Source organism: Hemitrygon akajei, chromosome 1 (genome assembly GCF_048418815.1).
Source record: "Hemitrygon akajei chromosome 1, sHemAka1.3, whole genome shotgun sequence".
Lineage (NCBI taxonomy): Eukaryota > Metazoa > Chordata > Chondrichthyes > Myliobatiformes > Dasyatidae > Hemitrygon > Hemitrygon akajei.
Window position 1 is genome coordinate 153,491,483 of NC_133124.1, and position 24,973 is coordinate 153,516,455.

The 24,973-nt window shown below is 43.9% G+C and overlaps 1 protein-coding gene across 1 annotated transcript in view; it reads right to left on the minus strand.

Moving 5' to 3' along the window:
* fer1l6 (fer-1 like family member 6) overlaps positions 1-24,973 on the minus strand; it is a 325,837-nt gene that overhangs the window by 49,510 nt on the left and 251,354 nt on the right. The window contains exons 28-31 of the mRNA XM_073053009.1: positions 16,160-16,211; positions 10,812-10,912; positions 4,058-4,189; positions 2,226-2,345 (exon numbers count right to left, since the gene is read on the minus strand). Of these exons, the coding sequence (XP_072909110.1) occupies positions 2,226-2,345; positions 4,058-4,189; positions 10,812-10,912; positions 16,160-16,211 (405 nt within the window). The remainder of the gene's footprint in view (positions 1-2,225; positions 2,346-4,057; positions 4,190-10,811; positions 10,913-16,159; positions 16,212-24,973) is intronic.

The window sequence follows — 24,973 nt, forward strand, 5'->3', positions numbered from 1 at the left end:
ACAACCGGAGGGCATGAGTTATGGGTAAAAGGTGAAATGTTTAAGGGTATCACAAGGGGCTACCATAAGATATAAGAACAGAATTTGGCCCATTGTGTTTGCTCCAGCATTTCATCATGGCTTATCTAATTTTCCTCTCAGCCCCAGTCCCCTGCCTTCTCCCTATATCACTTCATGCCCTGACCCATCAAGAATCTATCAACCTCCATCTGAAATATACATAAAAACTAGGCCTCCACAGCTGCCTGTGGCAAAGAATTCCATAGACTCACCACTCTCTGGCTAAAGAAATCCCTCTTCCTATCCATTCTAAAAGGACATCCCTCTATTCTGAGGTTGTGTCCTCTGGTTGTAGATTCTCCCACCATAGGAAACATCCTTTCCACACTGACTCTATCAAGGCCTCTCACCATTTGATAGTTTTCAATGAGGTCACCTGTCATTTTTCTGAATTCTTGTGAATAGAGGCCAAACACCATCAAATGCTCTTCAAATGACAAGCCGTTCAACCTCGGAATTATTTTCACGAACCTCCTTTGAACCCTCTCCAATTTTAGCACATCCTTTCTAAGATAAGGGACCCAAACCTGCTCACAATACTCCAAGTGAGGCCTCCCAGTGCTTTATAAAGTCTCAACATTACATCCTTGATTTTATATTCTCGATACTGCTTCACTCAGAGGGTCGTGAGAGTGTGAAAGAGCTGCTAGTGCAAGTGGTGCATATGAGCTCGATTTCACAGTTAAGAGAGTTTGGACAGGTACATGGATGTTAGGCATATGGAAGGTTATGGTCCCTATGCAGGTCGATGGGAGTAGGCAGTTTAAATAGTTTGGTATGGACTAGATGGGCTGAAGCATCTGTTTCTGTGCCATAATTTTCCATAACTCTATGACCATTATCATATGCCGTACCAAAGATGGTGATGACTCAGCATTTAGGCCGGAGACTGAAAATCTGACTGAGTGGTGTCATAACAACAACTTCTCACTCAGTGTCAGCAAGACCAAGGAGCTGATTGTTGGCTTCATGAGAAGGAAACGAGGGGTCCATGAACCAGTCCTCATCAGAGGGTCAGAGGTCAGCAACTTTAAATTCCTCTGTAAAAAACACAAAATGCTGGCAGAACTCAGCAGGCCAGACAGCATCTATGGGAGGAGGTAGTAATGACGTTTCGGGCCAAAACCCTTCATCAGGAGACTCCCCCTGATGAGGGGTTTCGGCCTGAAACGTCGTCACTACCTCCTCCCAGAGATGTTGTCTGGCCTGCTGAGTTCTGCCAGCACTTTGTGTTTTTTATTTATTTTCAGCATCTGCAGATTCACTCGTGTTGCCTTTAAATTCCTCTGTGTTTTATTTCAGAGGAACTGTCCTGGGCCCAGCAAGTAAGTGCAATTACAAAGAAAGTACAGCAGTGCCTCTACTTCCTTAGGAGTTTGCAAAGATTCAGCATGACATCTAAAACTTTGACAAACTTCTAAAGATTTGTAGTGGAGGGTATATCAACTGACGGCATCATGGCCTGGTGTGAAAACATGAATTCCCTTGAATGGAAAATCCTACAAAAAGTAGTGGATACACCCTAATCCATCATAAGTAAATCCCTCCCCACCACTGAGCACATCTACAGAAGAATTGTTGCAGGAAAGCAGCATCCATCAGAAGCCTGATAACTCACACCAACAAGATCAGGAACAGTTACTACCCCTCAAACATTAGGCTCTTGAACCAAAGGGGTGGATTTCACTCAACTACACTTGCTCGTTCGTTGAAATACTCCACAACCTATGGACTCACTTTTAGGGACTCCATCTTATGTTCTCGATATTTATTGCTATTTATTTGTTATTATTTCTTTGTTTTTGTATTTGCACCATTGTCTTATGCACATCGGATGAATACCCAAGTTGGTGTGGTGTTTTGTTGGTTCTATTATGGATTTACCGAGTATGCCTACAAAACATGGATTTCAGAGTTGGATATGGTGACATATACTGTATGTACTTTGATAATAAATTTACGTAGAACTCTGAACTTGGAACATACAGTACAATGTGTTATCACATTTATCAGACGTACCTTGAAATACAATGAAATGAGTTACTTGAAGGATTGTTACATTTTTCCCAAGTATTCTCTCTATTTTTTAGAAGTTTCAATGAAACCTTGTGTGATAGGCTGAGGAGTTGTATGTACTTAAATGGAAGGAAAATCTGCATACTTACTGCTACAATATAGACTCGGATTAAGACTTTAACAGGGATGTTGGATGGTATTCCCTGCAGCATTGTGTATTCTCCTTCTGTTTTGCGATTGTCAGTGTATTTCCACAAGAAAAATAAACCCTGTAAAAGAGAAGGAGCCTGTTATATCATTACCTCTTGGACATTGTTTATTGAAGGAGGAAATGGAGTTCCAAAATGTCCAGCCTCATGCACGCTTTTGGCCTGGTGCTTTAGATTTAGATTCACATGTACTTGGAACCATACACTAAAATGTCATTTGTGTTAACAACCAACACACCCAGTGATGTGCTGGTGCAGCCTGCAGGTGTCACCACACGTTCTGGCACTAATATGGCAATATGCCCACACTGCTCAGCAGAACATCAAACACAACAAGCACAAAATGACACCAAACATCCCTTTTTCCTCCCTCACACCCACCCTTCAACTCCAGAACTTGTCTCTAGGCTTTGGCCATCAGGCTTCAACTTCTGGACTACTGATCAACCTTTGGAATTCAATCTTCAGTATCAACTTCTGGATTAGCTGATGATGGGACCCCAAACTCCAGGCTCGAATGTTGTGTGTGTGACTTCTACAGATGTTCAATCAAACCCTTCACCTCCAGCCCTGATGCAGGCTGGACCTTGCTTTGTGTTCAAATCCCTTTCATGGCCTGGACTCTCTTTACCTTTATACTATCCTCCAGCTCAAGAGCTGAGTGCTTATAGCCTCTTGTGTTCTCCCATAATCTCCCACCAGTGGGTGGCAAGATGGCCAACACTGTGATATATCACGTTACAGCGACCCAAGTTCAATCCCACCACTGTCTGTAAGGAGCTTGCACATTATCACTGTGACTGTGTGGGTTTCCTCCCACTTTCCAAAGACTTATGGTTAATTGTTCACATGGGTGTACATTGGCCAGAGCAGGCCCATTAGGCTGGAAGGGCCTGTCACTGTGTTGCATTTCTAAATAAAAAATGTTAACAACAACATTCTCAGAAATCTTCAGCAGTGGGATTTCTTCCTTAGGCCCCGCTCCCTTTATTTATTTATCTTGTTTTGAGAATGGGACATCATTGGCAAAAGAAGCACTTATTACCATCCCAAACCACCCTTAACAAGGTGGTGGTGCATTCTCCTTGAACCAATGCAATCTTTCTGGTGAAGTATTCCTACCATGCACTTGAAGAGGATGAGTCCCGAAGGAGGGTCTCAGATCAAAGCGTGACTCTTTATTCCTTTCCATAGTTGCTGCCTGACCTGCTGAGTTCCTCCAGCATTTTGTGTATGTTACTCTGGATTTCCAGCATCTGCTGAATCTCTTGTGCTTATGCTCAGAAGGATACTCCCAGGATTTAGACCCAATAACAGTGAAGGAACAGAAGTTCTGGACTCTTTTCATGATGAGAGAAGGAATTCTGGCTTCTTCTTCCTTACTTTCTAGTCCCGTTTGCCATGAGCCCTGAGACCTCTATGACTTGCCATAGAAAGTTGATCTTCCAGGTTTCTCGAGCAACTGTATTAACTGTTATCTTGACTACAGCCATTAAGCCCTTGCATTTTCAGTTTAATTTTCTCAAGTTAATGTGATTGGCTGTATTTCTCACATTCCCACATTCTGATCTACTGAGTTCCTCCAGCATTTTGTATGCATTGCTCTGGATTTCCAGCATCTGCAGAATCTCTAGTGTTAATGAAGAAACCAAGTCAGGATGCTGTGTAACTAGGAGTGGGGTCTGAAGGTACTGGGGTTCTCATATGGCTACCAAGCACCGTGGTTCCCATATGGCACATGCTACCTTTTGGTGACACAGACTTAAACTCACCTTAAACTTTCCAACAACTCTTTCATCATCTGCACTTGGGTCATCTTCACTCGCTTTGCCGCGGAAGAGGTCAAATGTTCGTACCCAATCATTAAAGTTGTCAAATGCTTTTTCTAATTCATTTTCATATATCTAGTTTAAAAAAAAATCAGAAACAATTTTATCCATTATAAGGCAATCAATTTCCTGTGATGTACAATTACAATGTAGAAGCCTTCCAAAAGCACTATTCACAAGAGATTTCAGGACAAGAATTTGGAATGAATATATAAATTAACACAAAATGCTGGCAGAAACCAGCAGGCCAGACAGCATATATGGGAGGAGGTAGTGACGATGTTTCGGCCTGAGGAGGGGTGATGAAGCCTAGGGCAGGTCAGCCGTCATTGTATACACTCAAAGGCCACTTTATTAGGTACAGTTGAAGTCAGAAGTTTACATACACTTAGGTTGAAGTAATTAAAACTCATTGTTTGACCACTCCACAGATTTCGTATTAGCAAACTATAGTTTTGGCAAGACGTTGAGGACATCTACTTTGTGCATCTTTTAATTACTTTTAATTGACCATATCATAATTCCAGTGGGTCAAATCAAAAGAAATCAGCCAAGACCTCAGAAAAAAAAATTGTGGACCTCCACAAGTCTGGTTCATCCTTGGGAGCAATTTCCAAACACCTGAAGGTACCACGTTCATCTGTACAAACAATAGTACGCACGCATGAACATCATGGGACTACACAGCCGTCATACCGCTCAGGAAGGAGACACATTGTCTCCTAGAGATGAACGTACTTTGGCACAAAAAGTGCAAATCAATCCCAGAACAACAGTATCTATCTCCACAGTAAAACGAGTCCTATATCGACATAACCTGAAAGGCTGCTCAGCAAGGAAGAAGCCACTGCTCCAAAACCGCCATAAAAAGCCAGACTACAGTTTGCAAGTGCACATGGGGGACAAAGATCTTACTTTTTGGAGAAATGTCCTCTAGTCTGATGAAACAAATATTGAACTGTTTGGCCATAATGACAATCATTATGTTTGGAGGAATAAGGGTGAGGCTCGAAGCCGAAGAACACCATCCCAACTGTGAAGCATTGGGGTGGCAGCATCATGTTGTGGGGGTGCTTTGCTGCAGGAGGGACTGGTGCACTTCACAAAATAGACGGCATCATGAGAAAGGAACATGATGTGGATATATTGAATCAACATCTCAAGACATCAGCCAGGAAGTTAAAGCTCAGTAGCAAATGGGTCTTCCAAATGGACTATGACCCCAAGCATACCTCCAAAGTTGCGGAAATATTGCTTAAGGACAACAAAGTCAAGGCATTGGAGTGGCCATCACAAAGCTCTGACCTCAATCCGATAGAAAATTTGTGGGCAGAACTGAAAAAGCGTGTGCGAGCAAGGAGGCCTACAAACCGGACTCAGTTACACCAGTTCTGTCTGGAGGAATGGAACAAAATTCCAGCAACTTATTGTGAGAAGCTTGTGGAAGGCTACCCAAAACATTTGACCCAAGCTAAACAATTTAAAGGCAATGCTACCAAATACTAACAAAGTGTATGTAAACTTCTCACCCACTGGGAATGTGATAAAAGAAATAAAAGCTGAAATAAATCATTCTCTCTACTATTATTCTGACATTTCACAGTCTTAAAATAAAGTAGTGATCCTAACTGACCTTAGACAGGGAATGTTTTCTAGGATTAAATGTCAGGAATTGTGAAAAACTGAGTTGAAATGTATTTGGCTAAGGTGTATGTAAACTTCTGACTTCAACTGTACCTCCTGTACCTAACCAGGAAATTGTAGACCAGTGAGCCTTGCTTCAGTGGGGAACAAGTTGTTAGAGAAGATCTGAGAGGCAGGATTTATGAGAAGTTGGGGAGACATAATCTGATTAGGAATAGTCAGCATGGCTTTGTCAAGGGCAAGTCATGCCTTATGAGCCTAATTGAATTCTTTGAGGGTGTAAGTAACCACATTGATGAAGATAGAGCAGAGGATGTATTGTATATGGATTTCAGTAAGACATTTGATAAGGTTCCCCATACAAGGCTCATTCAGAAAGTAAGGAGGCATGGGATCCAAGAAGACCTTGCTTTGTGGATCCAGAACTGGCTTGCCCACGAAAGACAAAGGGTAGTTGTAGATGGGTCATATTCTGCATGGAGGTCAGTGACCAGTGATGTTCCACAGGAGTCTGTTCTGGGACCCCTACTCTTTGTGATCCCTATAAATGACCTGGATGAAGACGTAGAAGGGTGGGTTAGTAAGTTTTCTAATGATACAAAGGTTGGGGGTGTTCTGGATAGTTTGGAGGGTTGTCAAAAGTTATGGCAGGACATTGATAGGATGCAGAACTGGGCTGAGATGTGGCAGATGGAGTTCAACCCAGATAAGTGTGAAGTGGTTCATTTTGGTAGGTCAAATATGGTGGCAGAATATAGTATTAATGGTAAGACTCTTGGCAGTGTGGAGGATCAGAGAGATCTTGGGGTCTGTGTGCAGGTTGACAGTGTTGTTAAGAAGGCATACAGTGTCTTGGCATCATCAACCATAGGACTGAGTTCAAGAGCCATGAGGTAATGTTACAGCTAATAGGACCCTGGTCAGACCCCACTTGGAGTACTGTGCTCAGTTCTGGTCGCCTCACTACAGGAAGGATGTGAATACTATAGAAAGAGTGCAGGGAAGACTTACAAGGATGTTGCCTGGATTGATGTGCCTATGAGAATAGGTTGAATGAACTTGGCCTTTTCTCCTTGGAGTGGCAGAAGATGAGAGGTGACCTGACAGAGCTGTATAAGATGATGAGGGGCGTTGATTGTGTGGAATCCAGAGGCTTTTTCCCAGGGTTGAAATGACTAACACAAGGAGACATAGTTTTAAGGTGCTTAGAAGTAGGTACAGAGGGGATGTCAGAGGTAAGTTTTTCCCACAGAGAATGGTGGGTACGTGGAATGCACTGCCAGTGGTGGTGGTAGAAGTGGATACAATAGGGTCTTTCAAGAGACTTTTAGATAAGTACATGGAGCTTAGAAGAATAGGGGACTATGCGGTAGGGTATTTCTAGGCAGTTTCTAGAGTAGGTGACATGGATGATTTTTTTTGCACCGTTCTCTGCAAACTCTAGATAGTGTTTTGTGTGAAAATCCCAGGAGATTGGAAGTTCTTGAGATTTTCAAATCACCCTGTCTGGCACCAACAATCATTCCATGGTCAAAATCACTTAGACCACATTTCATCTCCATTCTGATGTTTGGTCTGAACAACAACTGAACCTCTTGACCATGTCTGCATGCTTTTATGCATTGAGTTGCTGCCACATGATTGGCTATTTAGATATTTGCATTAATGAGCAGGTGTACAATGTGTACCCGTGTGTAGAATGGTGGGAGAGCTAGAGGGGCTGAGTGGCTTGAACCTCTGACTATATTCTTATATTCTAGTTAATATTTTTTGGATTTGTATTGCATGGGTGATATATCTCTGATTCTAACATATTGTGGAGGGCAGGGACAGGGTGTGGTCGACAGCTTGGCCCAACATTCCAGGCAGCCAGCGCTATTTATTGCTCTTGGTTTAAATTGCGTTTGTGGGATTATGGTGGGATGTTCAAATTCATTTATTGTTACATTTTAGCACGTGTTATACAGTTATTCACATGTGTGTTTGTGGGTCACCCTGACTGTAACCAGGGTGTGTGATAATCACTTCCTCATCTATAGAGACTGAGCGGTTCTCTCCCTGGGCCATAGCTCCTGGTCTGTTTGTGAGCTTACTGCAATAAAACTGGCAGTTGAGCTAAACGAGCTTCTCGCATCTGTCATCATAAACCAAATGCTTGCCACAATATTTATTCCAAGTATTATTGCATAAAATTTATATCCCGATGCTTTCCAAGGAATAGAGCAAGCAGTTTAGCGAGAATTGTTGCTGGCATTGGAGAGGGTCCAGAGGAAGTTCACGAGACTGATACTGGGACAAAAAGGGTTAATGTATGAGGAATATTTGATGTCTCTGGACCTGTACTCATTGACGTTTAGAAGAATAAGGGGGGACCCAAATGAATTCTATTGAAAGGCCTAAATAGAGTGGACATGGAGAGGATGTTTCCTATAATGTGGAATCTAGGACCAGAGAACATAGCCTAAAAATAGAAGAATCTTTCTTTAAAACAGAGATGTGAGGAATTTCTTTAGCCACAGGGTGACTGAATCTGTGGAATTCATTGCCAAAGATGACTGTGGAGGCCAAGTTATTGGATATGTCTAAAGTGGAAGTTGATAGGTTCTTGATTAGTATGGGTGTCAAAGAAAAATGGGGTTGAGAGAGATAATAAATCAGTCATGATAGAATGGTGGAGCAGACTCGATGGGACAAAATGGCCCGATTCTGCTCCTATGGTGTTATGGTCTTATGGTCTAAGCTGTGGGTACAAAACGTGGGTTTGAAATCCATTTCTCCTTGGGTGTCAATAATGACACCCATCGCCAATTCACATCATCAAAGAACTTGTGTTGATTGCTTAAATGTTTCCCATATATATTAGTTGTGTAATTAGGAAGTAGACAAATATCTGCCATTTATCTTCAAGTAATTATAATTGTATTATTTTTATTCTTTCACATAAAAGGGACAAACTAATTGTGGAATGAGCGAGGAACAGGTTCAGGCATGCACGTGAAAATATAAATAACCTCAGTTTAATCACTGATTACATGTCTCTGCGCATTACTGAACCTCCAATAATTAAATATTTAACTCAGGTAGATAACTAATTAAATATTTCCATAAGGCCATAAGACATAGAGGCAGGATAATGCTATTCGGCCCATTGAGTCTGCTCCGCCATTTTATCATGGCTGATCTTTTATTCCCCTACTGAGCCCTACTCCCCGGCCTTCACCCCATAACATCTGATACTGTGTCCAATCAATAACCTATCGATCTCTGCCTTAAATACACCTAACAACCTGGCCTCCACAGCTGTCTGTGGTAATAAATTCCACAAATTCACCACCCTCTGGCTAAAGAAATCTCCCCACATCTCTGTTTTAAATGGACACCCCTCTATCCTGAGGCTGTGCCCTCTTGTCCTAGACTCCCCCACCATGGGAAACATCCTTTTCACATCTATTCTGTTTAGGCCTTTCAGCATTCATAAGGTTTCAATGAGATCCCCCCTCATCGTTCTAAAAAGTCCAGCGATTACAGACCCAGAGCCACCAAATGTTCCTCATATGATAACCCTTTCATTCCTGGAATCATCCTTGTGAACCTCCTCTGGAAACCTGTTCCACTTATCTTTTGGAGAAGGCTTAGTTTTTGTTTAAATTAAATATAAAGCATTTTCCAACTCTTTCATCCAGCGTAAGCAATGGCCCTCTGAAGGCGTAAGACATGTGAATATTACAATAGCACTTTAAAGCCGCATGATTTCACCGAAGAGAAATTCAGTCCTATGAGTTTCAGCTCATAGAATCATCTTTGCTAGTGTGCTAGGGCTGCACTGGACAGTGAAGATGCACACATCAGGATGCTCTTCACTGACTACAGCTCTGCATTCAGTACTATCAATCCTTCAAAACTAATCAGTCAGCTCTAAGATCTAGATCTCCTTTTGCAAGTGGATCCTTGATTTCCTCACTTGTAGACACGTTAGTTCAGATTGGCAACAACATCTCCACCACAGACACCAGTCTCCATTAGTACAGGGGAGCACCATTGCCCTTGAACGAAGAAAAGCATGCAAAAAGTAGTAGATACAGTCCAGTCCACTATAGGCAGTACCCTCCCCATTGAGCAGTCTTACAGGGAGTACTCATGCAGGAGAGCAGGACCATGCTCAAGTCCCACACCACCAGGGTCAGGAACCGTTATTACCCATCCCCTATCAGGCTCTTGAACCAGAGGGGATAACTATACTTACCACAATACTGAACTGATTCCACAGCCTATGGACTATCTATAAATTCAATTTTAAGGGCACTAAAACTCATATTCTTGATACTTATTGCTTATTTATTTCTTAGTATCATTACTTCATTTTCTCTTTTTTGGATTTGCACAGTTTGTTGTCTTTTGCATATTGTTTTTTGTCCGTAGTTGTTGTGTGTGCTTTCATTGATTCTGTTCCATTTCTTTGTATTAACTGTGAATGCCTACATGAAAACGAGTCTCGGGGTTGTATATAGTGAAATTTACTTTGATTTGATTTAATTTACTTTTGGGGAAAGATATTCCAGTTGTAGTATTGTCAATGACTTCCCCAGGGTTAGATAAATATTTTAAATTCAAAGTGCAAAGTCACAATGCATACGTTAATTTATATGCAACATGAGTGAATCTGCAGATGCTGGAAATAAATAAAAACACAAAATGCTGGCAGAACACAGCAGGCCAGACAGCTTCTCACAACCTTCAATTCCATAATCTTTTAAAAAGTTATCTTGCTCATTTCTAAATATCTGCATTGGTCTACCCTTCACAACCCAGCAGTGCAGTGAATTTCAGAGATTTATCACCCTCTGCAAGTTAATGGCAGATTAAGTTTAAAATTATTATACTTTTTTCATTGGACAATATATTTAAGTTTTATGCTTTGTGCATTGCTTGTCACCTCACAAGTCATTTGCATAGATGATGTGTGGCCATGACTAATTAGGCTTAAGTGAGTGTGAAAGGCAGAATCGGTAAATTTTGGTCATGAACAATAAAGCATTCTCTTTTTTGACTCTACCTCTAGAGTTGCTAATGAAGAGTTCTGCGTTTGCCCAAATTGGAATGATTCATCTTTCTTCCTCTTCCCAGCATCATCAAAACCATCACGTAGGTTAAGTACTAGAAATGAAAAAAGCAAGTTAAAATGAGCAAACACGAGGAAATCTGCAGATGCTGGAAATTCAAACAGCACACACAAAATGCTGGTGGAACACAGCAGGCCAGGCAGCATCTATAGGGAGAAGCGCTGTCGACGTTTTAGGCCGAGACGTCGACTGTGCTTCTTCCTATAGATGCTGTCTGGCCTGCTGCGTTCTACCACCATTTGGTGTGTGTTGCATAAGTTAAAACGAGCATCATTTAGAGATACAAGCAATTTATGCATTCTAACACAGTGAAAGACACAACTGATAATTAAAAGAACCATCTACATGAATAGGCAGGGAACAGAAGGATATAGACATGTGCAATTTAACTTGGTGTTGTGGTTATGGAGCAGATTCGATAATCCGAATGACCTGTGCCTTATGGCACTGACCTGAGGGGCTAAAGGACCTGTTCCTGAGCTGTATTGTTCTATGCGACTGCACAGTAGTGTGGTGGTTAGCATAACATTTTACAGCTTCTGTAAGCAGTCTGCACATGCTTCCTCTGACTAGTTTGGCTCCAGTTTCCTCCCACATCCCAAAGATGTACATTTAGAGCTAGTGAGTTGCAGGCATGACAACCCAGCACAACCCTCTCTGATTTGACTTGATGTAAGTGAAGCATTTAGAAACGTAGAAACATAGAAAATCTACAGCACAATACAGGACCTTCGACCCACAAAGTTGTGCCAAACATGTCCCTACCTTAGAAATTACTAGTGTTACCCATAGCCCTCTATTTTTCAAAGCTCCATGTACCTATCGAAAAGTCTCTTAGAAGACCCTTTCGTATCCGCCTCCACCGCCATTACCAGCAGCCCATTCCTCGCACTCACCACTCTCTGAGTAAAAAACTTACCCCTGACATCTCCTCTGTACCTACTCCCAAGCACCTTAAACCTGTGTCCTCTTGTGGCAAACATTTCAGCCCTAGGAAAAAGTCTCTGACTATCGACACGATCAATGCCTCTTATCATCTTATACACCTCTATCAGGTCACCTCTCATCCTCTGTCACTCCAAGGAGAAAAGGCCGAGTTCACTCAACTTGTTTTCATAAGGCATGCTCCCCAGTCCAGGCAACATTATGTAAATCTCCTCTGCACCCTTTCTATGGTTTCCACATCCTTCCTGTAGTGAGGGCACCAGAACTGAGCACAGTACTCCAAGTGGGGTCTGACCAGGGTCCTATATAGCAACAACATTACCTCTCAGCTCCTAAATTCAATTCCACAATTGATGAAGGCCAATACACCATATGCCTTCTTAACCATAGGGTCAACCTGTGCAGCTGCTTTGAGCGTACTATGGACTCGGACCCCAAGATCCCTCTGATCCTCCACACTGCCAAGAGTCTTACTATTAATACTGTATTCTGCCATCATATTTGACCTACCAAAATGAATCACTTCACACCCATCCCTCCACTTCCTCATTCAGGTTATTTATAAAAATCACAAAGAGTAAGGGTCCTAGAACAGATCCTTGAGGCACACCACTGGTCACCAACATTTCTTGGCATGTTTCAATGTACGTGCAACAAATAATGCTAATCTTTATCTTATGTTCCATGTCATTAAAAGAAATGCTGGATACTTTGTTCAGATAGCATCTATGGGGGAGGCAAAACTGGGTGGGGATTCAGATCAGTGATCTATCATGAGTCGAGGGAAATGTTAAGATCAGGTGAAGAGCTGCAAAGAGAACCAAAGGAAAGGTCCATGATAGGATGAATTCCAGGAGCGAGTAGAGGATATAGGGGCAATAGTGCAGGTTGAAAAAGGGAAAATGTTATTGAAGAGGAGGTCGAAATGGGAGCTGAAGACTTCTGAAATTGCAGTAGGGGAAAAAGTATGTACACTACAAAATGAAAGGAAAGAAAATGTTGTAATTAGTTAGACCACACTTGGAATATTGTGTTGAATTCTGCTTGTCTCAATATAGGAAGAATGGGGAAGCTTTAGAGAGGGTGCAGAGATTTATCAGGATGCTGCCTGGATTAAAGGGCACATCTTAAGAGGAATGGTTGAGCAAATGACTTTTCACTTTGGACTGAAGGAAGATGATAGAGGTAATAAATAAGAGGTCAAAATGATAAGAGATATAGACTGAGTGGATAGCCAGAGACTTTGTTCCTGTGTAAAAATGGCTAACATAAGGGGGCATAATTTTAAGGCAATTGGAGGAAAGTGTAGGAGGGAGTCAGAGGTAAGTTTTTTAACACAAAGATTGATGGGTGTGTGGAACACACTACCAGAGCTGGTGATAGAGGCATCATCATTAGGGATTTTTAAAGAGACTTTTAGATAGGCACGTGGATGAAAGAAAAATGGAAGGTTATGTGGGAGAGAAGGGTTAGATTGAACTTAGAGCAGGTTAGAAGAATAACACAACATTGTGTGCTGTGCAGTAATGTCCTATGTCCTGTGTACCCATTCTCTGGAATAATTCTCTGGATGGAATTCATAAATTGGAAAAATGTCTTTTCGAAAAGTGAGGTATGTTATGCTTTGTAACTTAAAACATTAAATTAATTCAAGTGAAACACGGAAGTCCAAAAATATGGGTGTAGTTCAAGTTTACTTTAAGTGAGGTGTGCATGTATTGTGGTAGCATGATGACATTTGTAATTACCATTTTTACATATAACCCGTAATTAATTATTTAAACGAACAAGAATGTTTAATCAAATAATATATAAACAAGATTATTCAAATATAATTAAAATATTAAATACACAACTCCTTCCTGCTTCGCTAGAAAATTCTAACTCATTATAGAGTGCATCTCAGCTACATACACAACATACTATATAATACATCTACTATACAGACATACATAGCATAGCAAATTTTAAATTATTCCGTTCAGGCCTAAAGATTTAATGACTGTGGAGGATTTCTTACTCTTGTGGGATAATGCCTTTCCTGACAGGGTGGTCACTCTGGCAGGGGAGGCCTGTGGCTGTGAAACAATCTCAGGGTCTGGGACCTCCTCTGTGGTGCTTGTCGGACTTGTCTCTGGGACTGCAGGAAGTTGTTCTGACAGCTCTGGACACCTTTCGTCTCCATCTCTTCACTCCTTTTTATTCTTCTGGTTTGTGTATCGTGATCTTAGGAAGGTGCAGTTAGTTCACTGGGCTCATTAATAGAGGCCTATTGCACCCTTTACGATCTGATCTCTGCACTTGGTTTCCTCATCCACAACATTATCTGAAAAATTCTCTGTTTTTCTATCTCCAATGACTCCTTTCTTTTTGGCCTTCCATCCATCCAGCTGGGCTTTGGTCTTTGCATCTACTTTTAAAAGCAACTTTTTGTCTCCCACTTGAAGTTCATTCAATAACCTTAAAGCACCTTAGCAAAATTGGCACTCATTCCCCATTGGTTATTTCATTTGCTTCAAAATACTGTTCCAATAGGTTAGTATACATGAACCAATTACCTATGATGTAATCAAACTCGTCAATCTTTACAATATCAATTTCTGACTTTTTTAATGATTATTATCATCTGGTACTCACTCTTTATGAACCCTGAATTCTTCTGTTTTCTAAGTTTTCTTTTAAAAAATCAATTGAGTCTTTCCTTCCAAAGAATACGTGCTAGTTGCTTTTGTGAAACTTAACCGTCTCTCTATCTGCTGAGCTGTACTAAGCTGCTTTTTTTACTGCAAACATCTCACTTTGCTCTAACAGGTTGGTAGCTATCTCAGGTTCATTTTAAAAACACCTCTGCACCAATGTTATGTTTTGTAGCTTCAATTAAAATGAAACATGGGGGTCCAAAACTATGGGTGTAGTTTGAATTTACTTAAAGCAAGGCAAGCAAGTTAAAGTGGAAATGGGAGGCCAAATGAAAGATACAGGCTCCTGGAAACTGCCGAAAACTTTTGTGGACCGAATGGAGATGTTCCACCAAGTGGTTGGCCAACATAGTCTCCCCAGAAGAACCAATATCAGAATCATATTTGTTATCTCTTCAGCTCAACTTACCATGAAATTCAGTTGTGACATGCATTTTTCTTTACATTAACTTTTTACAAGCATTTATTTCAGACTGTATGTCAGAGAGACACTCCAACAAATTGGCCAGGTATTAAGACCATAAAACTATAAGACACAGGAGAAGAGTTAGGCCATTTGGCCCATCTAGTCTGCTCTGCCTTCCCATCATCAAGTTCAAGTTTAATTGTCATTCAACCATACACGAATACCCATGAATACACCCAAACGAAACAGCATTGCTCCAGGGCCATGGTGCAAAACACAGTCATACAGAGCACAAGACACACGTAACACATGTAAGATAGCAAGCAGATATATGATAGCAGGAAAAGACAGCCACAAAAAAAAGAATGCTGCAGCTGTCGAGCGAAGACCAGGAGAAGTACCAACTCCAGCACGGATGCCGTGCCACCTCGTCTACGGCACTCCACTGACAAGACAGCTGCAGCACCCACTGGAGTGCCGACTCTGCCACCACCCTCTGGGGGCTACAACTCCGCGGCCTGAGGCCTAGTCCTCGCTGTGACCGAGCCGTGCAGCATCCGCTCTGCCCACCAATAAATCAGTGAATTGCACTTGCAGCATTCCACATTAACAATGTCCTAAAGGGTTTTGTGATCATAAGAAAAGCGACTAAGACGATCACTCGCTATTAGACTGCACACCTCCTTCGGATATCGACGCCTCTCTGTCACAGGCGGCATCACGGTCCAGACCAAGACCAGCTCCTTCAGTTTCTCCACCAATGAGCAACTCGCTGATGGCGTAGACCTGCAGTGCTTAAAGTTCTTAATGTGCAGCAGGGTCTTGTGATTGTAAAAAATACATTAAAAACCAATCACACCTTGGGTTGACCCTACATCCAAGCACGCCATTAACTTACTGAAAGGCTGATTTATTATGCTTTTTTACCTCATTTTCCTACCATTTTTGCTGTTCCAATGACACAATATCTGCTATAGAACATAGCCCAGGATATTTAATCACATTCACGGTACTGCTACAGCTGCCTCTTATGGTTGGGTTAAAGATTCAGCTCAGGGGAATTCAGTTTTCCAATGCTTGTGATTTTATTTAATGGGCAGAATACAGAGGGTTTCAGAAGCTGATGGTTCAACCTGCACTGGCCAGCATTTCTGTTCACTAGAGGTAGAAACTTCATGCTTCCATTACGTATATGAATCCTTCATTATGCCCATTCCCATTAAAGTCTCACCATTCTCAGTTTCCTTGGTGTGTTGACTGGAGCTTGAATCTTTCAGCTTTGCCTAAACAGGAAGATGTTGTAAAAAGTACAGAATTAGATCAAGTTTATTGTCATTCAACCAAACACATATATACAGCTAAAGGAAAAAAATGTTCCTCCGGGGCCAAGATACAAAACACAGTACACTCAGTCACGTACATCACACTCAGTCACGATCCATCACACTCAGTCACGTACAGCACACACAGTCACGATCCATCACACTCAGTCACGTACAGCACACACAGTCATGATCCAACACACTCAGTCACGATCCACCACACTCAGTCACGATCCATCAAACTCAGTCACGTACAGCACACACAGTCACGTACAGCACACACAGTCACGATCCATCACACTCAGTCACGTACAGCACACACAGTCACGATCCATCATACTCAGTCACGATCCATCACACTCAGTCACGATCCATCACACTCAGTCACGATCCAGCACACTCAGTCACGATCCAGCACAAACAGTCACAATCTATCACACTCAGTCACGTACAGCACACTCAGTCACGTACAGCACACTCAGTCACGATCCATCACACTCAGTCACGTACATCACACTCAGTCACGTACAGCTCACTCAGTCACGATCCATCACACTCAGTCACGTACAACACACACAGTCACGATCCAGCACACACAGTCACGTACATCACACTCAGTCACGTACATCACACTCAGTCACGATCCAGCACACACAGTCACGTACAGCACACACAGTCATGATCCATCACACTCAGTCACGATCCACCACACTCAGTCACGATCCATCAAACTCAGTCACGTACAGCACACTCAGTCACGTACATCACACTCAGTCACGTACATCACACTCAGTCACGATCCAGCACACACAGTCACGTACAGCACACACAGTCATGATCCATCACACTCAGTCACGATCCACCACACTCAGTCACGATCCATCAAACTCAGTCACGTACAGCACACTCAGTCACGTACATCACACTCAGTCACGTACATCACACTCAGTCACGTACAGCTCACACAGTCACGTACAACACACACAGTCACGTACAGCACACACAGTCACGTACATCACACTCAGTCACGTACATCACACTCAGTCACGTACAGCTCACTCAGTCACGTACAACACACACAGTCACGTACAGCACACACAGTCACGTACATCACACTCAGTCACGTACAGCACACTCAGTCACGATCCATCACACTCAGTCACGATCCATCACACTCAGTCACGATCCATCAAACTCAGTCACGATCCATCAAACTCAGTCACGTACATCACACTCAGTCACGTACAGTACACTCAGTCACGTACAGCACACACAGTCATGATCCATCACACTCAGTCACGATCCACCACACTCAGTCACGATCCATCAAACTCAGTCACGTACAGCACACACAGTCACGTACAGCACACACAGTCACGATCCATCATACTCAGTCACGATCCATCACACTCAGTCACGATCCAGCACACTCAGTCACGATCCAGCACAAACAGTCACAATCTATCACACTCAGTCACGTACAGCACACTCAGTCACGATCCATCACACTCAGTCACGTACATCACACTCAGTCACGTACAGCTCACTCAGTCACAATCCATCACACTCAGTCACGTACAACACACACAGTCACGATCCAGCACACACAGTCACGTACATCACACTCAGTCACAATCCATCACACTCAGTCACGTACAACACACACAGTCACGATCCAGCACACACAGTCACGTACAGCACACACAGTCATGATCCATCACACTCAGTCACGATCCACCACACTCAGTCACGATCCATCAAACTCAGTCACGTACAGCACACACAGTCACGTACAGCACACACAGTCACGATCCATCATACTCAGTCACGATCCAGCACACTCAGTCACGATCCAGCACAAACAGTCACAATCTATCACACTCAGTCACGTACAGCACACTCAGTCACGATCCATCACACTCAGTCACGTACATCACACTCAGTCACGTACAGCTCACTCAGTCACAATCCATCACACTCAGTCACGTACAACACACACAGTCACGATCCAGCACACACAGTCACAATCTATCACACTCAGTCACGTACAGCACACTCAGTCACGATCCATCACACTCAGTCACGTACATCACACTCAGTCACGTACAGCTCACTCAGTCACAATCCATCACACTCAGTCACGTACAACACACACAGTCACGATCCAGCACACACAGTCACGTACATCACACTCAGTCACAATCCATCACACTCAGTCACGTACAACACACACAGTCACGATCCAGCACACACAGTCACGTACAGCACACACAGTCATGATCCATCACACTCAGTCACGATCCACCACACTCAGTCACGATCCATCAAACTCAGTCACGTACAGCACACTCAGTCACGTACATCACACTCAGTCACGTACATCACACTCAGTCACGTACAGCTCACACAGTCACGTACAACACACACAGTCACGTACAGCACACACAGTCACGTACATCACACTCAGTCACGTACAGCTCACTCAGTCACGTACAACACACACAGTCACGTACAGCACACACAGTCACGTACATCACACTCAGTCACGTACAGCACACTCAGTCACGATCCATCACACTCAGTCACGATCCATCACACTCAGTCACGTACAGCACACTCAGTCAGGTACAGCAAACTCAGTCACGATCCATCACACTCAGTCACGAACCATCACACTCAGTCACGTACAGCACACTCAGTCACGATCCATCACACTCAGTCACGTACAGCAAACTCAGTCACGATCCATCACACTCAGTCACGTACAGCACACTCAGTCATGATCCATCACACTCAGTCACGATCCATCACACTCAGTCAGGTAAAGCACACTCAGTCACGTACAGCACACTCAGTCATGATCCATCACACTCAGTCACGATCCATCACACTCAGTCACGTACAGCACACTCAGTCAGGTACAGCACACTCAGTCACGTACAGCAAACTCAGTCACGATCCATCACACTCAGTCACGTACAGCACACTCAGTCATGATCCATCACACTCAGTCACGATCCATCACACTCAGTCATGATCCATCACACTCAGTCACGATCCATCACACACAGTCACGTACAGCACACTCAGTCACGTACAGCACACTCAGTCATGATCCATCACACTCAGTCACGATCCATCACACTCAGTCACGTACAGCACACTCAGTCAGGTACAGCACACTCAGTCACGTACAGCACACTCAGTCATGATCCACCACACACAGTCACGATCCATCACACTCAGTCACGTACAGCACACTCAGTCATGATCCATCACACTCAGTCACGATCCATCACACTCAGTCACGATCCATCACACTCAGTCATGTACAGCACACTCAGTCACGATCCATCACACTCAGTCAGGTACAGCAAACTCAGTCACGATCCATCACACTCAGTCACGTACAGCACACTCAGTCATGATCCATCACACTCAGTCACGATCCATCACACTCAGTCACGTACAGCACACTCAGTCACGTACAGCACACGCAGTCATGATCCATCACACTCAGTCACGATCCATCACACTCAGTCACGTACAGCACACTCAGTCAGGTACAGCAAACTCAGTCACGATCCATCACACTCAGTCACGTACAGCACACTCAGTCACGATCCATCACACTCAGTCAGGTACAGCAAACTCAGTCACGATACATCACACTCAATCACGTACATCACACTCAGTCACGTACATCACACTCAGTCACGATCCAGCACACACAGTCACGTACAGCACACACAGTCATGATCCATCACACTCAGTCACGATCCACCACACTCAGTCACGATCCATCAAACTCAGTCACGTACAGCACACTCAGTCACGTACATCACACTCAGTCACGTACATCACACTCAGTCATGTACAGCTCATTCAGTCACGTACAACACACACAGTCACGTACAGCACACACAGTCACGTACATCACACTCAGTCACGTACAGCTCACTCAGTCACGTACAACACACACAGTCACGTACAGCACACACAGTCACGTACATCACACTCAGTCACGTACAGCACACTCAGTCACAATCCATCACACTCAGTCACGATCCATCACACTCAGTCACGTACAGCACACTCAGTCAGGTACAGCAAACTCAGTCACGATCCATCACACTCAGTCACGAACCATCACACTCAGTCACGTACAGCACACTCAGTCACGATCCATCACACTCAGTCACGTACAGCAAACTCAGTCACGATCCATCACACTCAGTCACGTACAGCACACTCAGTCATGATCCATCACACTCAGTCACGATCCATCACACTCAGTCACGTACAGCACACTCAGTCAGGTACAGCACACTCAGTCACGTACAGCAAACTCAGTCACGATCCATCACACTCATCACGTACAGCACACTCAGTCATGATCCATCACACTCAGTCACGATCCATCACACTCAGTCACGTACAGCACACTCAGTCACGTACAGCACACGCAGTCATGATCCATCACACTCAGTCACGATCCATCACACTCAGTCACGTACAGCACATTCAGTCACGATCCATCACACTCAGTCAGGTACAGCAAACTCAGTCACGATCCATCACACTCATCACGTACAGCACACTCAGTCATGATCCATCACACTCAGTCACGATCCATCACACTCAGTCACGTACAGCACACTCAGTCAGGTACAGCAAACTCAGTCACGATCCATCACACTCAGTCACGTACAGCACACTCAGTCACGATCCATCACACTCAATCACGTACAGCACACTCAGTCACGATCCATCACACACAGTCACGATCCATCACACTCAGTCACGTACAGCACACTCAGTCATGATCCATCACACTCTGTCACGATCCATCACACTCAGTCACGATCCATCACACTCAGTCATGTACAGCACACTCAGTCACGATCCATCACACACAGTCACGATCCAGCACACACAGTCACGATCCATCACACTCAGTCACGTACAGCACACTCAGTCATGATCCATCACACTCAGTCTCGATCCATCACACTCAGTCACGATCCATCACACTCAGTCACGAACCATCACACTCAGTCACGAACCATCACACTCAGTCACGATCCATCACACACAGTCACGATCCAGCACACACAGTCACGATCCATCACACTCAGTCACGTACAGCACACTCAGTCACGATCCATCACACTCAGTCACGATCCATCACACACAGTCACGATCCAGCACACTCAGTCACGATCCATCACACTCAGTCACGAACCATCACACTCAGTCACGATCCATCACACACAGTCACGATCCAGCACACACAGTCACGATCCATCACACTCAGTCACGTACAGCACACTCAGTCATGATCCATCACACTCAGTCTCGATCCATCACACTCAGTCACGATCCATCACACTCAGTCACGATCCATCACACTCAGTCATGTACAGCACACTCAGTCACGATCCATCACACACAGTCACGATCCAGCACACACAGTCACGATCCATCACACTCAGTCACGTACAGCACACTCAGTCACGATCCATCACACTCAGTCAGGTACAGCAAACTCAGTCACGATCCATCACACTCAATCACGTACAGCACACTCAGTCACGATCCATCACACACAGTCACGATCCATCACACTCAGTCACGTACAGCACACTCAGTCACGATCCATCACACTCAGTCACAATCCATCACACTCAGTCACGTACAGCACATTCAGTCACGTACAGCACACTCAGTCACATTCCATCACACTCAGTCACCATCCATCACACTCAGTCACGTACAGCACACTCAGTCATGGTCCATCACACTCAGTCACAATCCATCACACTCAGTCACAATCCATCACACTCAGTCACGATCCATCACACTCAGTCACAATCCATCACACTCAGTCACGTACAGCACATTCAGTCACGTACAGCACACTCAGTCACGGTCCATCACACTCAGTCACGATCCATCACACTCAGTCACGTACAGCACACTCAGTCACTATCCAACACACTCAGTCACGATCCATCACACTCAGTCACAATCCATCACACTCAGTCACGATCCATCACACTCAGTCACGATCCAGCACACTCCGTCACGATCCATCACACACAGTCACAATCCAGCACACTCAGTCACAATCCATCATACTCAGTCACGATCCATCACACTCAGTCACCATCCATCACACTCAGTCACGTACAGCACACTCAGTCATGGTCCATCACACACAGTCACAATCCAGCACACTCAGTCACGATCCAGCACACACAGTCACGATCCAGCACACACAGCCACGATCCATCATACTCAGTCACGATCCATCACACTCAGTCACGATCCAGCACACACAGTCACGAATCATCACACTCAGTCACGTACAGCACACTCAGTCACGATCCATCACACTCAGTCACGATCCATCACACTCAGTCTCGTACATCACACTCAGTCACGTACATCACACTCAGTCACGATCCAGCACACACAGTCACAATCCATCACAGACAGTCATGTACAGCACACTCAGTCACGATCATCACACTCAGTCACGATCCATCACACTCAGTCACGATCCATCACACTCAGTCACGTACAGCACACACAGTCATGTACATCACACTCAGTCACAATCCATCACACTCAGTCACGATCCATCACACACAGTCACAATCCATCACACTCAGTCACGATCCATCACACTCAGTCACGTACATCACACTCAGTCACAATCCATCACACACAGTCACAATCCAGCACACTCAGTCACGATCCAGCACACACAGTCACGATCCAGCACACACAGCCACGATCCATCATACTCAGTCACGATCCATCACACTCAGTCACGATCCAGCACACACAGTCACGATCCATCACACTCAGTCACGTACAGCACACTCAGTCACGATCCATCACACTCAGTCACGATCCATCACACTCAGTCTCGTACATCACACTCAGTCACGTACATCACACTCAGTCACGATCCAGCAGACACAGTCACAATCCATCACAGACAGTCATGTACAGCACACTCAGTCACGATCATCACACTCAGTCACGATCCATCACACTCAGTCACGATCCATCACACTCAGTCACGTACAGCACACACAGTCATGTACATCACACTCAGTCACAATCCATCACACTCAGTCACGATCCATCACACACAGTCACAATCCATCACACTCAGTCACGATCCATCACACTCAGTCACGTACATCACACTCAGTCACAATCCATCACACACAGTCACGTACAGCACACACAGTCACGATCCAGCACGTACAGTCACTGAATAATATCAGCACAAATCTCTGAGCGGCATGGCCTGAAATCGACATTTTACTATTTTACTATTATAGTAAAACAAGCAGTCGTATAGATATGTGAAACAGCAGCACTGAAAGATAACAAGTGACCAGTGCAGGATGAGAGTGTGTCTGTGAGTTGGAGAGTGGGGTGGGTGTGACAGGCATTCTGTTAGGATGTACTGTATACGCGTGCTGGTGGCATACACTTGTAAATAATATTACAATACAGTACTTCCCTGTAGAAAAATCAGAATCAGAATCACATTTATTATCACCGACACGTGAAATTTGTCAGCTTAGCAGCAGCAGTTTAATACAATACATAATCTAGAAGAAAAAATATAATAATACATAAAATAAAATAATAATAAATAAATAAACATGTAAATCGATTACAGTATACGTACATTGAATAGATTATTAAAAACATGCGAAAACATAAATACTGTATATGAAAAAAAAGTGAGGTAGTGTCCAAGGGTTCATTGTCCATTCAGGAATCGGATGGCAGAGGGGAAGAAGCTGTTCCTGAATTGCTGAGTGTGTGCCTTCAGCCTTCTGTACCTCCTACCTGATGGTAACAGTGAGAAAGGGCATGCCCTGTGTTCTGGAGGTCCTTAATAATGGACACTGCCTTTCTGAGACACCGCTCCCTGAAGATGTCCTGGGTACTTTGTAGGCTAGTACCCAGATGGAGCTGACTAGATTTACAATCCTCTGCAGCTTCTTTCAGTCCTGTGCAGTAGCCCCCCCCATACCAGACAGAATACTCTCCACGGCACATCTATAGAAGTTTTAATCAGGATTAATTTTCTTCCCTCACCAACAAGCCTCGTGATAGACTGGCGTCCTATCTAGGGGGGAATCTCGTACTCTCAGTCGCTTCACGCCACGGAAACTGGCATAAGCTCCACCCTGATGAGCCAATAAGGCTTGGGACAGACTTTAACTTTTAACTTTTTAACCAACAACGATGTTGCCAAGTCTGAGGAACCTGAGTTCTAAGGAAAAATTGAATAGTTTAAGACTGTATTCTTTAGAACGTAGAAGATTGAAAGGACATTTGATAGTTATACAAAATTATGAGCATAAATAGGGTAAATGCAAGCAGGCTTTTTCCACTGGTGGTCATGGGTTAAGGGTGAAAGCTGAGAAGTTTAAGGGGATCATGAGGGAAACTTCTTCCACTCAGGGCCATGAGAGTGTGGAATGAGCTGCCAGCTCAAGTGGTGCATGTGAGCTCGATTTCAATGTTTAAGAGAAATTTGAATAGGTACATGGATAGTAGGGATATGGAGGGCTATGGTCCCGGTACAGGTCGATAGGCATAGGCAATTTAAGTGGTTTCAGCACAGACTAGATGGGCCAAAGGATCTGGCCCCGTGCTGTATTTCTCTATGTCTCTATATTAAA